Genomic DNA, 14,511 nt, shown 5'->3' with positions numbered 1-14,511 from the left:
TTAAAATAAATCTAAACATATCATAATATATTATATTTTAACCATCAAACCTAATAGTTTATCATAACATATTATATTTTAATAGTTCAATTCAATAACTCAATATGCTAATTAGCAATTTAAAAGGTAAATAGAAAATAAAAGAAAAGTTAGAACACACAAAATAAAAAAATAATTCATTTGAATTTGAAAAATTATTTTCTTTTTCATTTTTGCGTGTAAAGAGTGAGAAAGATTATTTAATTATATATATATATATATATATATATATATAAATGACATCATTATTACTGTTAATGTATTTTTTTTTGTATGTTCAATATTTTTTGAATTTTATTTAATTTTTGAGATGAGTGATAAATAAATTATATATAATTTTTTTAACTATTTAATGTCTTTTTATGTTTGATCTCTCATTCAAAGATGGTCTGCTTCGCCTCTACGTACCCTTTCATGATTTGTGAAGATTTTAATACGAAGACATTGAAACAAAAACACGCACATACGCTAACGTCCTGATCAGCCCCAAGCCAAATTCCATTCAGCTTCCACGGCTGCATTACTGAGGCTAGAAGCCTTCAAGCCTTCCGTAATTGATCATACGCCGAGCTCATTGTAAACTAAACAGATGAGTGTGCCCAGTACGGCCCATCTTGACAATGCCCCTGAACTTTCTAGCATAAAATCAAAAAAGGGTGTTATTCTTGTATTGGGTCCCCTTCCGTCTTTTGGGCTAATGGTGTGTGAATTAGCCTAGCCCATTTCCCTTTTGTTTAGGTCCCATTTCATTCAGATCCAGTCCAATCTTATCAACAAATGGACCATCCGCCATTTCATTGCACACATTTCCCCTCCATTTGCCGTGCACCTCAAAATTCCATCCGTGGCAATATCAAGATTCACAAATCACGTGAACTAGCTTACGGTAAATTGCTCTACAACATAAAAAATATAAAACCCTACCTTGGATCGAGAAATACAAATCCTTGTCAATATCACAACACGTCCAGCGATATAAGTTGCCTCCTTACCCTTAACTACCAATCTTCCCCACACTCTTTTCGTGCACTCCGTCGTTTTTCATTCCCTTTCATCGCATTTTTTCTTCTTCAACACTCTCAAATGGCATCCATGGCTGGTTCATCAATCTCCATGCAGCCTCGCCACACCCTGGTATTTCTTCTCTTCAATCTTTTCCTCCTTCAAATCTTACTGGCTACAATTTCTTTCCTTCTTTCCCTTTTTGCATCTTCTTTATTGGTTTTACTGTAATCTTTTTTTTTTTAGTTTTGAAATGTCCGATCTGTTTGTTCTTTTAGCTGGTCTTGCTAAGATTTTACTTTTTGTCAATGAAATGCTGATTTTTTAGTGTTCGAAATGAGGCTTTAGACTTAATTTTGTTAGTTCACTTTCTTTGATTGCTGATTTGATCTGGGTAATCTGAGATTTGAAATTTTCTGATGTTTTGTCGTTGTTTTTACTGCTTGTTTTTTGGCAAAGTAAAAAAAAGTCAAAAGTGCATCTGGAGAACATAATGCGTTGCTTTACTTTTATATTGAACAATTATGTTGAAATTGGTGTTGCATTATATTTATCTGTTCATTTTAATTAATTATAATTTTTATTTTTAGCAACTTTTTAGGGAGCAAAAAGCAAGTAGCTAGAGCAATAACCAGATGAAAGCAGTATTTGTTTTTGCTTTTCGATGAGCTGTTGTAGAGAGGAAACATATAGATTTTGTGTGCATTATTGGTTTTAAGTTGTAGCAGGTTTGTTGTCCTGGTTTTTGGTAAATATAATTTATAGAATTATATTGAAGTATAACGTAGATTAGCAGGTACAAATGACATATTATATGGGTAAAGTTGGGACCTTTGGGGCCAGGGGAATTGCATTTTTTCAAACATGATTGTAGAAATTTGGAGTTATACAAATGACATTATATGATTGTAGAATTGCATATGGGTAAAGTTGGCTGTTATAAAATTGCAAAAGTAAAGGTCTATTTTGCTTGTATAAGGTGTTGAAATATCTTTGAGGATAGTTGTTTCTTTTAATGCTATTCTCTTATGAAAACTATTGACTGATTTTCATGCGGTTGGACATTTTTGAACAGGCTACAACCAGGGTTTCTGGCTTGAAGTTGGTTTCATTTATGAACCAGGGAAGAAGCAGCCTCTCATTTAATTTGCGTCCAATGCCTGCTCGCTTGCGGATTTCCTGTGCTGTATGTTTCTCGATGAATGAAAGGATATGAGTTTCTATATTGTTCATGTTCTTGTGTTTACCTGCATAGGCACTGCATCAATGTTGCCAAATTATGGATAAAAAGAATAAAAAAATTTTAAATAGTAATTTTCTTTTTGATTATTGTATAGTCATTTGTGGAGGGCAAAGACTTCACAAGGGTGTTAACATTTTTGTCATGTGTCCATTTGACCAATAATAAGGAAATTAACATTGAATTGTCAACTAAATGAGAATGTGGTGAAGATATGAATCCCCTTGTTGAGTATTTACACTCCACTGGCAGTGTATATAATATTTGGAACTATTTTTCTCTCTTTGATATTTCCCATGTGGGATGGTTGGAAACTATGGTTTAATTGTTCTTCTTCTTAGTTTATGAAATAATATTTCCTGTGCATCATATGCAGGGTTTATTGTATATATGCTATTTATGATCTAGGCATTTATCTAGAAATGACAGTTATACTTTTGGTGAATAAGATGACATTGATGGCTGAGTTAAATGTCATTGGGCAGGCCAAACCAGAGACTGTGGATAAGGTATGTGCAATAGTAAGGAAACAACTAGCTCTACCAAATGACAAACCAGTCACTGGTGATTCAAAATTTGCTGACCTTGGAGCTGATTCTCTTGATACGGTACTCCCTCAACTATCATTAAACATCTGAAGTGTGTCTTTGAATTTTGTTCTCTTTTCCTTTTCTTCCTTTTTGGCTAAAAGTAGGGTGCAGAATGAAAAGGAGCTTGCATTTATTAGATTATAATGAATTTTTGCCCAGCTGTTTGTTTTAGATGCACTAGTCTATAACTAGTCTATATAGCCTTGGGATTATCCCCTTTTCTCTAGCCTATCTAATTTTCTTTATCAAGATGGGCATATGCAGTTTTATTTGCTGTCCATGTTAATTCATCTGTTTTCTATCTTAGCTTGCTTGACAACTACATGCTTTTGTTTTGATTGAAGCAAAAGTATCATGTACACTCTATAAATGTGCTTCAAAGTCGTCTTCCTTAAAAGGCCAAGGTTGGTGGATGGAAGGAATTGATATTGGGCACTTCCTAGGGCCTTTCTGGGACAAGGATGCTCATAGTCAAATAAGAGAAGTGTCTTTTTGGTTCTTCCCATGGCTTGATTCCCACTCTCCCCACTTTTTTCGTTTGACAAACACAATAAACATGATTTTTGTTAGTTCGTTACAACTCTAAGCTCTCTCTCTCCCTTTATCCCTTTCTTTAGTGTACCGTCTGCCAACTGGTTGTTTACTTGAAGGTTATTACTTGTAGTTGGTGTTGGTAATTGGTGAAATGCCATTTCAGGTTGAGATTGTGATGGGAATTGAGGAAGAATTTGGAATTGCTGTGGAAGAGGACAATGCCCAAAGCATCACAACTGTTCAGGATGCTGCAGATCTTGTAGAGAAGCTCTGCAGCGAGAAAAGTGCCTAGAGAATAGGACCTAAGTTGGAGATTCATTTGCCCATGTTGATGTCGCTTAATAGCCTGCCATCTCTTAGAGCGTTTGACAACCTTGTTGTGAACTCAAGTCTATTTATTTGTTCAATCTAGGAAAACTCATAAAGTTGTTGAGATTTTTAGTTAAATTGTGGATTTGACTTTTTGTGTTCTAAGTCAAGGAAATACTATTCCATCTGATTGTGTCGCTTTTCTACGTTGCTACCGACTTCTAGAATTTTTGTTTTAGTTATGGAAATAGGTGATGTAGGTTTAACTGATGGGGTGAGTCCCTAGAGCCTAACACCCTGCGAAGAGGATCTTTTCAACGCTAAACTCTAGTATGGGTTCAAGTGCTTAAATGACTTGGGTTGTGGTATGATTGAGATGAGAATTAATCCGGAATGTTTATCTAGCGTAATAGGATAATTGTTTATGAGAGTAATTTCATTGGCAAGATAGGATAATTGTCTTTATCTAGCACAAAATTAACTCATGGGACACAAAAATATTTGTTTATGACAATATAAAAAGAATATAATTAAATATTTTTCTTTTTTGTGACCCAGTTTTTTCATACTCTATATATCAATAACTTAAAAGAAGTAAATAAATAGGTTTATACCACTGAAAACGAAATTAAATATACAAATGTCAGAAAAAGTAAAAAGTACTGTCGAAACAAAGGTATCCTTTTTAGTGTTTGTTGATAGATGAGGCAGTTGTAACATTCCACAATACACACTACATACAGATTACAATCTATCTGCAACCATCTTCCTAATTTTCCACAAATTATTCACTCTAGATATACTGTTAATACAGCGAATTAAGCTCCAAGCAGAAATTCTATTTTGTTCGGAACTAAAGCTTTCTAGATAGATGATCATTCATCCCATGATCCTCAATCCCAAGTAACCAAGAGTTCCAAAGACATACAGAACACTGGAATAAATAACTGAAGCAGAGTATGCAAACAAACACAGATAGGTCTGGCTGTGTAGGTGCATGACATTATTAAATATTACAAATAACAGTTACAATCCTATAACATCAATGCAAGGCTCTGAAATCTGAAGCGAACAAAGGAGAAAGCTCGCAAATTAATTAAATCACAGTCCATAACAGTATTGCAAGGCTCGCAACTCTGAAGCGAACAAAGTAAAAGCTTCCTTGGGTTGCATGAGATCTGCTGCATGTAGTAGCTAATTACAAAACGAGGTAACGAATATATTCAGACGAAAATTAAATCCTAAATAGACATGTATTGCAATATGTATTTTATACTACAAGCATTGAATTTTGTTGGTGATATACAGAAGATAAAAGAATAGCATTGTAGGAAGTAGTTAAAAAGGATTATTTTGTCAATAGATGAAAGCTCACCAGTTGTTCCTTTACTCCGATTGGAAGCAGCTTCAGAAGTCTACCTACAAAAGTTCCAATTAAAACCCAAAATTAGATTGAGGATTGAATAAAATCGATGAATTTGATTAGTAATGAAAAAGGAAGCATTTAGTCCTTTAAATCATTTTATTATAGTTAACTTTAGGAAAAATAACAAAAAAGAAGTTTTATACCATAGCAACTAAATAACAGGAGAATGCAAATTCATATTCTCGAGTCACACCTTTAAGAATATAAAATATCAGAAGCTAAAGGAAGGAAGAACAAGGCAACATGCTGCTAGAATTGATTCACTTTGATTCATTGGACTGCTAATATATATATATACAAGCCTAAGTAATCAAAATATCTAACATATTTTCAGTATTTGACAGGCAAATCTGCATAAGGCATGCCCATCACGAAGCTAAGGCAACAGGCTAAGTACTACAACAGCATTTATCAGCACAAACAAGTAATGTAAGTGAACATAAGCATGCCTAATTGTCTGCCACTAATCTGCAGCAGAGAGAAGTAAAATCTCAATTCTAACACATACAACAACATTTTAGAGAAAGAGAAGAAGAAAACTCTAGTGAAGAAGCAACGAGAGAAAGAGACAAAAGTAAAAAAAAAATTTATAGAGAAGCAAGAGGAGAGGGAGAGATTACTACATACCTCAACCTCTCGGACTTTGTGAAATTTTAGGCCAATCTTCACCCCCATCTCGTTGGCATCTTTCACTCAAGGTCGGACAACCTTCAACTTTTAGTTGTCTAAGTGCAGTGAGGCGATCCATTCCCTCCGGAAGAGATGTCAATTTTGGACAATAACGAATCTCAAGTTTCTGAAGTGAAGTGAGACTTCGCAGCCACTCTGGTAGTACCTCAAATTTGCCACAGATGTTGATTTGTATACATTGCAACGTTCTAGCAGATCCTTCAAGAAGCAATCGTGGCAAATCCGTCAACGCTTCTAAGCCCCATATTGAGAAAGTTTTAAGGCTCAAAGCAAGGTCTTGGTCTTCTTTCTCTTCCGGTTCCATGTGTAAATTGATTGCTCGACACCGAAGTATATGAAGGTGTTCTAATTTGGTTAGGAATTTCAGGCTTCGTGGCAATCTGACAAGTTTAGAACAACCTGCCACATATAATGTTCTAAGTGATGTGAGGTATTGCATCCCTTCAAATAAACATTCTAAATTGCCACACCCAAGCAAGCCCAAATACTGAAGAGAACTCCAACATCCTGGTCGAATTTCCTTCAAATGCGTAGCTTCAATGGTTATTTCTAGGTATCTAAGCCTAATCAAGCTTTGCATGTTGTCAGGCAACCGCTTCAAAGTAGTATCCCACATTCTCAACGTTTGCAAGCTTCGAAGCTTATAGAAAGAACTTGGAAGTTTCCTTATGCGAGAAGAACTCAAGTCAAGGTATCGTAAGTGCTTCAAGGTACCAACAGAATTCGGTAAAGCCTTCAATGACGAATAACTTAAATCAAGTGCTCGTAGATACTTAAAGTTCGAGACACAAAACTTGATAAAAGATTTATCAATAGTTTTTAATTCCTTTGAGAGGTTTTGGGCAATTATTGTTCGCACATGTTTTGATTCCTTTAAAACTAGAGGAACTTTTATGAATGATTGATCATCGCAAAATGACACATGCCGAACTTTTTCATCAACATTTTCCGTTTGGCGATATAAAGTTTTGCACTCTTTTTGTGACACATCTAATGCAAGATCATGTATCAAATCATGCATCTTAAATCCTCCGTAATCAGCATCTTGGATGAAGCACCTTGACCGTAACTCGTTCAAGTATCGACCCCCAACATCTTCCCACTCTTGGTTTTGCTTTGGATATTCAGGCAGTCCATTGGCCATCCAAAATTGGATGACATCATCATCGTAATAGATGTGATCGTTTTCATACAAAGACAAAAATGCAAGACACCGTTGCAAAGGAGACGGTAAATGATGGTAACTCAATTTCAACGCCGGTGAAATATCATTTTCACTTTGTTCAAGTCTCCAAATTTCATTATCCCTTATAAAAATCCGTTTATGTTCATCTGTTTTCGAAAAAATTTAAGCTTCCCAATGTTCTTACTGCCAAAGGAACTCCCTCGCATTTTTTCACAATATCTTCTCAAATTCTTATAAGATTTGGATACCGTCTCTCGTCTCCATCATTAAATGCCTATGTTGTAAACAAAGTCAAACATTCTTTATGAGGGAGACCTTTTAATTGATAAGGGTGAATACTACTCATCATTGAAGCAACCTTCAAGCTACGAGCAGTAACAATGATTTTATTTTGAGACGGATTATCCAATGACATCAATAAAGTTTTTAACTCAATCAATTTCTCATGATTTTCGTTCCAAACGTCATCTAGAACAAGTAAAAATTTCTTATCACTCAAAAGACTTCGCAAACGAGTTTGCATCGCATTAACTGTTAAGCCCTCACATCTTTCCGAATTTATAGAGTAAATAATCTCCTTCAGCAATCTGGCAAGATCAAATTCCTCAGAAACACACACCCATATTCTTAATGGGAAATGCTTAATAACCCGTTCATCATTGTACACAAATTGAGCAAGTGTGGTCTTCCCTGGACCCCCAATTCCAACTACGGTGATGACAGGGATGTTTCTACCCTCACTTGGTCTCATTAAAAGATCTAAAATGTTTTTTTTATCCATATCTCTACCAATGACATCAGAAGAATTCACAAAAGAGTGGGTCTCCCTATGAATAACCCGTCGGTTATCACCTGTCACTCCTAAATCAAACCTTCCCCAGTCAGCGGCAATTTTGTCTAACCTCTGATTGATCTGTTTGGTTTTATGACCCATTTTCAGAGAATGCAAGTGGCAAAGAGCATGAAGCCAGAGATCGTACCTTTACACTGATGCATGGATGATTCGCGATCTGCTTCCGTAGAGCTTCACACTCGAATTCATCGAGCACATCTTCAACATCATAAAAGATGTCTCTGAGTTTCCACATACAGAGGCGCAACTTTTCATTCTGGTGCTGCTGCCGCTCAGCATCCAAAAGCACAGCTTTGATGCTGCTCATGGTGTCCTGGAGCTTTCTCAAATCGCTTTTGACACTAAATGCCAAGAGAACTTCCCCAGCAAGAAGGGCTATTTTCTCCAGAACCCTTTCTGCAATATTGAACAGAAATAATTCTACCATAATTAAACTCTAAGAGCAAAGAAAGAAGAAAATGGGAATTTTTTTACAGGGAAACACAGGATATTAAGAGCTCAAAAATTTTCTTCCAAGTTGCCTTGAGCTAATATTTTGCATCAAATGACCTCTGTTGGATAGTTGACTTTTTTTTTGGTGAACAACAGTTGACTATTGATGTGTAACGCTTTGTCTTTTTCCGAGTAACTTCATTATTTTTAGCATAAAGTATATTACTTAGGAACGCCAAACTTCACAAGCTCGAAAATCCAAAATTTGATTTTTCATATTGTTTGGGTTACGGTCCTTACGCCCAAATCCAAGAATTTGAAACATGACAAGGTCACCTTTCATAGATATCATATTAAACCAAATATAGTATCCTTAATCGACTTTTTAAAATTTACACTTTGTAATTTAAATCTTCAAATATATAAAAAGTATATAATTATTTGAAAGATAAAATTTTTTCATCTATCTAACAATTCTTTACTAATCAAAACCAAATACTCCCATCGAAGCTTATACAAGATAAAATATAGATACTAATCTTGCCAACCAAAATCCTTATCAAATGAATTTAATACACAAGGAAGCAAAAATATTGAAATCTAAAATGAAGAAAATTAAAAGAATTATTACTACCATTGAGTAAGTAATCATTGACATCTCTTCAATTGGATTAAGTATATTTAAAACATTTAGATCAAAATTATCAAAATTAAAAATAATAAAGCAAAATTAAGCAATCTCATTCATAAACATATTTGTTTCAAAAATTATATTTTCAGATAACAGAACTAAACATGATTTCATAAAGATGAAATTTTAGTGATTTTCTATAACATGTTATGACCACGCTTAATTCTTGTGGCATAGATTAAAATCATAAAAAAAATCGCAATTAACCTTGTGGCATGGGTTAGAATCAAAACGAAAACCACAATTAATCCCAATAACATAGGTCAGAAGTATATCAAAAACAAAAATGGCTGCACAAAACAAATATTAGAATAACTATTATCTTGTAACCGATGGTGTAGTTTGAAATTGGTTTCTAATAACAAAATGCATATCTACATAACTAACATTTAACACTCATGGACCATATCAGAGCATAACCAAACTAATTAGAGATAATATAAAACTTATTTTTAGATTATCTCAAATATATAAGCAATATTTATCCACCTTAACAAAATACATTTAGTATTTCGCATATCAATTTCAAACTAAGTATCTTATGCTTGTATTCACAAAGATAGTTATATGTTGTGAAAATTGCCCAAGAATCAACAAAGATAAAATCCAGAGAAAATAAGCAAACAGAAAAACACAAGAATTTACGTGGTTCGGCCTCTTGCCTATGTCCACGGAGTGAAACTGTTCTTCTATTATTGAGAATTTAAAGTACAATAAATTGACCTTTATGGTTTCCCAAAACAACCCAAGATCCCTTGCACACTCTTCCTCAATAACCTCTCAAGAACATTCACTCAAACCACTCTAACTCCATCTAGAGCAAAAGATAGAGTTACAAGATGTTCCCTCTCTAGAGCTCTCAAAGCACTACTTTCAATTCTAAAGCCTAGAAATCCACTTTTATAGTATAAAAGTCCAAAGTAGAATGTGATTAGGATTTGATGTGGAATAAGAAGTTTAAAACCATACAACTACTTAATATTGTATACAAATAAAAATCCTAATCAAATAAGATCTAGAATTCTAGTCAACCTAAAACTCAACAAATCTCCACCTTTGACTTGAATTCAAACTTCTTAAACCTTTTCCACTAGTCGCACCTAATTGCAACTTCCTAACTCCACCTACTTTCCAACACCTTGAACAACTCTCCAAGCACAAGACTTTCTAAATCATTGGCTTTTATAATTACCACGACTACATATACCGAATCAAGCATGGTCCAACACTTTATTCCACAAAACGGCCAATGCACCTGTGTAGCCGTCAAGTCAATGGCACTAATTGACTTCGGAAAAGGACCTCGACGACCCTTCCAATTCACTACTGGCAAGATTTTTCGTCCTTTAACCATCGTCTACACCATGGGAACCTTTCATCACCTCATCGGCAAATGAAATCTCACTTTGGTAGCTACCATCCCCTGTGCACTGTTCCCATCCTTTTGAGGCCTCACATTCTAGATGATACAAGCCATTATGCAAATTCCCCCTCATCAGGACCATGTCGCCTTGTGTGACTTTTACCACTCCATCACAAGCAGAATATCCATACCCTTTGAAGTCTAACAGGCTCAATGATATTAGATTCTTACGCATCTTTGGGACATAGGCCACACCACCCAAAGAGCGCACAACCCCATCAAACATTTTGATTTTCACCACTCCAATACTCATGACCTTTACTATTGACTTATTACCCAAAGTCAAATTCCCAGCCACCCCTTCTTGAAGTAAATCAAAACAATCCTTTTGATAACATATGTGAGTAGCAGAAGCAGAATCTAAATACCAATCAGAATTTGCATCCATATTTTCTGAAATTGTAAGGACATCACAATCATCACCTTCAGCAACGAAAGCACACTCACCTTTGTTCTCGTTACTTTCATCCCCTTTTGTAGGACAATCCCTTTTAATATGCCTATACCTTTTGCATTTAAAGCATTGAACATTGTTGGATCTAGACTTGTCACCCTTAGATCCCTTACCAGTTGACTTCCTCATATTAGCCTCAATTACTAATGCCAAGCCATTTGGATCTCTATCTCCTTCTTTACTTTTCTTTCGGGCTTCACGAGACATTAACGTTGCTTGTGCTTGTTCTAATGTTATTGTATCCATCCCACATATAAGAGATTCCACAAATACCTCATAGGAGTCTGGAAGCGAAGCCAGGAACAATAGTGCCTTTTCCTCTTCCTCCACCTTGACATCAACCTTCTTCAATTGATCAATGATTCCATCGAATTCATTCATATGCTTCATGAGGTCTCCATTCTCCTCCATCTTTAAGCGATACAACTTTCGCCTAAGCTGTAACTTGTTAGAAAGACTTTTCGTCAAGTAAATTTTCTCTAACTTTGCCCATAATCTTAAAGCAGAATCCTCATCAATAACATGATTAAACACATTATCTCCAATGCAAAGCCGAATAGTGCTCACACACTTTTGCTCCAACTCTACCCATTCAACATCCTTCATGTCATCTGGTTGCCCTTCCTCCTTTCCTAGCAAGGGGCGCATTAAACCTTGCTGCACAAGGAGATCTTTCATCCTTCTCTGTCACTGCGTGAAACTAGTCTTCCCATCAAACTTATCAATTGAAAAATTCGTAAAACTAGTAACTTTCGACATCCTTGTTGAATATTGAATTTACCGAACCCGAAGCTCTGATACCAATTTTCACCATGGAAATTGCCCAAGAATCAACAAAGATAAAATTCAGAGAAAATAAGCAAACAGAAAACACAAGAATTTACGTGGTTCGGCCTCTTGCCTATGTCCACGAAGTGAAACTGTTCTTCTATTATTGAGAATTTAAAGTACAATAAATTGACCTTTATGGTTTCCAAAACAATCCAAGATCCCTTACACATTCTTCCTCAATAACCTCCCAAGAACATTCACTCAAACCACTCTAGCTCCATCTAGAGCAAAAGATAGAGTTACAAGATGTTCCCTCTTTAGTGCTTTCAAAGCACTACTTTCAATTCTAAAGCCTAGAAATCTACTTTTATAATATAAAAGTTCAAAGCAGAATGTGATTAGGATTCGATGTGGAATAAGAAGTTTAAAACCATACAACTACTTAATATTATATACAAACAAAAATCCTAATCAAATAAGATCTAGAATTCTAGTCAACCTAAAACTCAACATTATATGTATATAAATTGGACAAAATCATATTCAAAATTCAAAACAAGAAATCATGTATTGCACAAATCACCTTCTAAATCTAGAATAAAAAAAAACCATATATACACATTTTGTATATTTAACCCAATTTAGTGAATCTAAAGACTAAGTATTATACATAATATACGAAAGTCAAATTACATTGAGGTTACTTTTTAAAGTGTGATAATGTTGAAAGGATATCAAGTCACTTAGTTTATAAGTCTACCATCAAGCAACAAAACACACAATTCAAGAAAATATAAAAAAATAAAAAAAATAATACACATAAATTTGACAAATGCACAACTTTCGTTGGACATTCTTAAGCACTTAGATAAAATTGGAAAAAATTTTTAATAATAAAAGTGATTTTCATTTTATAAAAGAAAATATCCAAAAATTATGTAAAAATTGAAAAATAAAGCTTAAATCATAAAATTAGTAACAATTATGATTTTTAATGAAAATCAAATATTAATTTCAAGTAAATATCATATTTATAATTTTTTTTCTTATATCAAATGAATCTTTACAAAATCTAGAACATGAAAAATAATTTTATAAATATTTTATTTATGTAAAAATTAAATTAAAAATCACTAAAACTTATGAAATTTTATAACAAAATTAATTAAATATTGTTTGAAAATAATTTTAGAATAATTAAAACATAATTTTCTAATTTATGAAATTTCATATTCTTAATGTCCATTTAACCCATTTTGAGCACTTATAACTCTTAATCCAAGTTGATTCAAGTGATAAATTTAACCAATTTGAAGTAATGAGGTCATAATATAACATAAAAATTATTTCATTGAAAAGATTATAAAATTTACAAGTTCCAAAAATAAAAAATTTGAAAATCGTCATAGTATTCTCAGAATTTCTAGGGTTCAAATTCAGCCAGTCTCTCCCCTAAATGACCTCATTTATCCCTAAATGAGTGACTAAGATCAAAATATAGACCGCATATACTTCAAAAGCCACCCAAAGATCAACCATAAAAGCCACCGAATTATGGAGTTTTGATGACCCTAAGTTGAGTGGTTAATACTGTCAAAATTGAATCCCGCTATCATATTTCTGGGCCAGGGATGCTCAAAGTCAAACAAGAAGTGTCTTTTTGGTTCTTCCGATGGCTTGAATCCCGCTCTTCCCTCTTTTTTCGTTTGATTAACACAATAAACATGGTTTTTGTTAGTTCTTTACAACTCTAAGCTTTCTCTGCCCCTTCATCCCTTTCTTTAGTGTACCTTCTGCCTACTAGTTGTTTACTTGAAGGTTATTGCTTGTAGTTGGTGCTCGTAATTGGTGAAATGCCGTTTCAGGTTGAGATTGTGATGGGAGTTGAGGAAGAATTCGGAATCACTGTGGAAGAGGACAATGCCCAAAGCATCGCAACTGTTCAGGATGCTGCTGGTCTTATAGAGAAGCTCTGCAGCGAGACAAGTGCCTAGAAACTAGGACCTAAGTTGGAGATTCATTTGCCTATGTTGATGCTGCCTACTAGCCTGCCATCTCTAGAGCATTTGACAATCTTGTTGAGAACTCAAGTCTATTTATTTGTTCAATCTAGGAAAACTCATAAAGTTGTTGAGATTTTTAGTTCAATCATGGATTTGAGTTTTTGTGTTCCAAGTCCAGGAAATACTATTCCATCTGATTGTGTCGCTTTTCTACATTGCTACTGACGTTTAGAATTTTTGTTTTTAGTAAGCTTCACATATAGTTATGGAAATGGGTAATGTAGGTTTAACTGATGGGTTGAGTCCCTGGAGCTTAAGACCCAGCTAAGACGACCTCTTCAACGCTAAACTCAAGTATGGGATCAAGTGCTTAAATGACTTGGGTTGTGGTATGTTACTGAGATGAGAGTTAATCCGGAATGTTTATTACTGTTTACCACAAAATCTACCATAGATTTAACTAGTCTGATTTCCTCCTTGGACAAAAAAATACTTGTTCATGAGGGTATAAAAAGAATATAAGTATTTTTCTTTTTTTTTTTTCATAATCCATATATGAATAACTTAAAATAAGCAAATAAATAGGATTATATCACACAAAACGAAATCAATTATACAAATGCCAAAAAAAAGTAAAAAAGCACAGTCAAACTAAAGATATCTTTTTAGTGTTTTTTGATAGATGCGGCAGTTCTAACATTCCACGATTCATACAAGGCACAACACAATTTGTCTACAATCATCTTCTTAATTTTTCACAATTATTCACCCTACATATAAATTGTTATAAACTTATACGGTGAGGCTTCAAGTAGAAACTCTAATTTGCTCGAAACTAAAGTTTTTTAGATGAGATGATCATTCGTCC

At 34.2% G+C, this 14,511-nt stretch overlaps 1 protein-coding gene, 1 long non-coding RNA gene and 1 pseudogene across 3 annotated transcripts; 2 read left to right on the top strand and 1 right to left on the bottom strand.

Moving 5' to 3' along the window:
* Positions 1-1,012: 1,012 nt before the first annotated feature.
* Positions 1,013-3,920, top strand: LOC18599903 (acyl carrier protein 1, chloroplastic). Its single transcript, XM_007030091.3, has 4 exons — positions 1,013-1,173; positions 2,117-2,227; positions 2,767-2,889; positions 3,569-3,920. The coding sequence occupies exons 1-4, from the start codon at positions 1,123-1,125 to the stop codon at positions 3,695-3,697; spliced, it is 414 nt and encodes a 137-aa protein (XP_007030153.1). The 5' UTR covers positions 1,013-1,122; the 3' UTR covers positions 3,698-3,920.
* Positions 3,921-4,656: 736 nt separating this feature from the next.
* LOC148762957 (putative disease resistance protein RGA3) lies at positions 4,657-8,356 on the bottom strand (annotated as a pseudogene). Its single transcript, XR_016026278.1, has 3 exons — positions 5,768-8,356; positions 5,090-5,133; positions 4,657-4,892 (listed from the first exon to the last, which is right to left on the bottom strand). The product of XR_016026278.1 is annotated as a putative disease resistance protein RGA3 (transcript).
* LOC108662280 (uncharacterized) lies at positions 5,274-6,772 on the top strand. The gene is made up of 2 exons (XR_016026279.1): positions 5,274-5,569; positions 5,662-6,772. It is a non-coding gene; the product is annotated as an uncharacterized LOC108662280 (long non-coding RNA).
* Positions 8,357-14,511: the final 6,155 nt, after the last annotated feature.

This window comes from Theobroma cacao, chromosome 5 (assembly GCF_053813885.1).
Source record: "Theobroma cacao isolate CCN51 chromosome 5, ASM5381388v1, whole genome shotgun sequence".
NCBI classification, from domain to species: domain Eukaryota; kingdom Viridiplantae; phylum Streptophyta; class Magnoliopsida; order Malvales; family Malvaceae; genus Theobroma; species Theobroma cacao.
Note: the sequence above shows the minus strand (reverse complement) of the source record. Positions and strands in the feature narration are given on the sequence as shown.

Bases quoted from the DNA above. Each gene is read 5' to 3' on its own strand.
- LOC18599903 (XM_007030091.3), top strand. From the start codon at position 1,123: ATGGCATCCATGGCTGGTTCATCAATCTCCATGCAGCCTCGCCACACC. The intron at 1,174-2,116 runs GTATTTCTTCTC...ATTTTTGAACAG, and splicing joins TGCAGCCTCGCCACACCCTG to GCTACAACCAGGGTTTCTGG. The intron at 2,890-3,568 runs GTACTCCCTCAA...ATGCCATTTCAG, and splicing joins GAGCTGATTCTCTTGATACG to GTTGAGATTGTGATGGGAAT.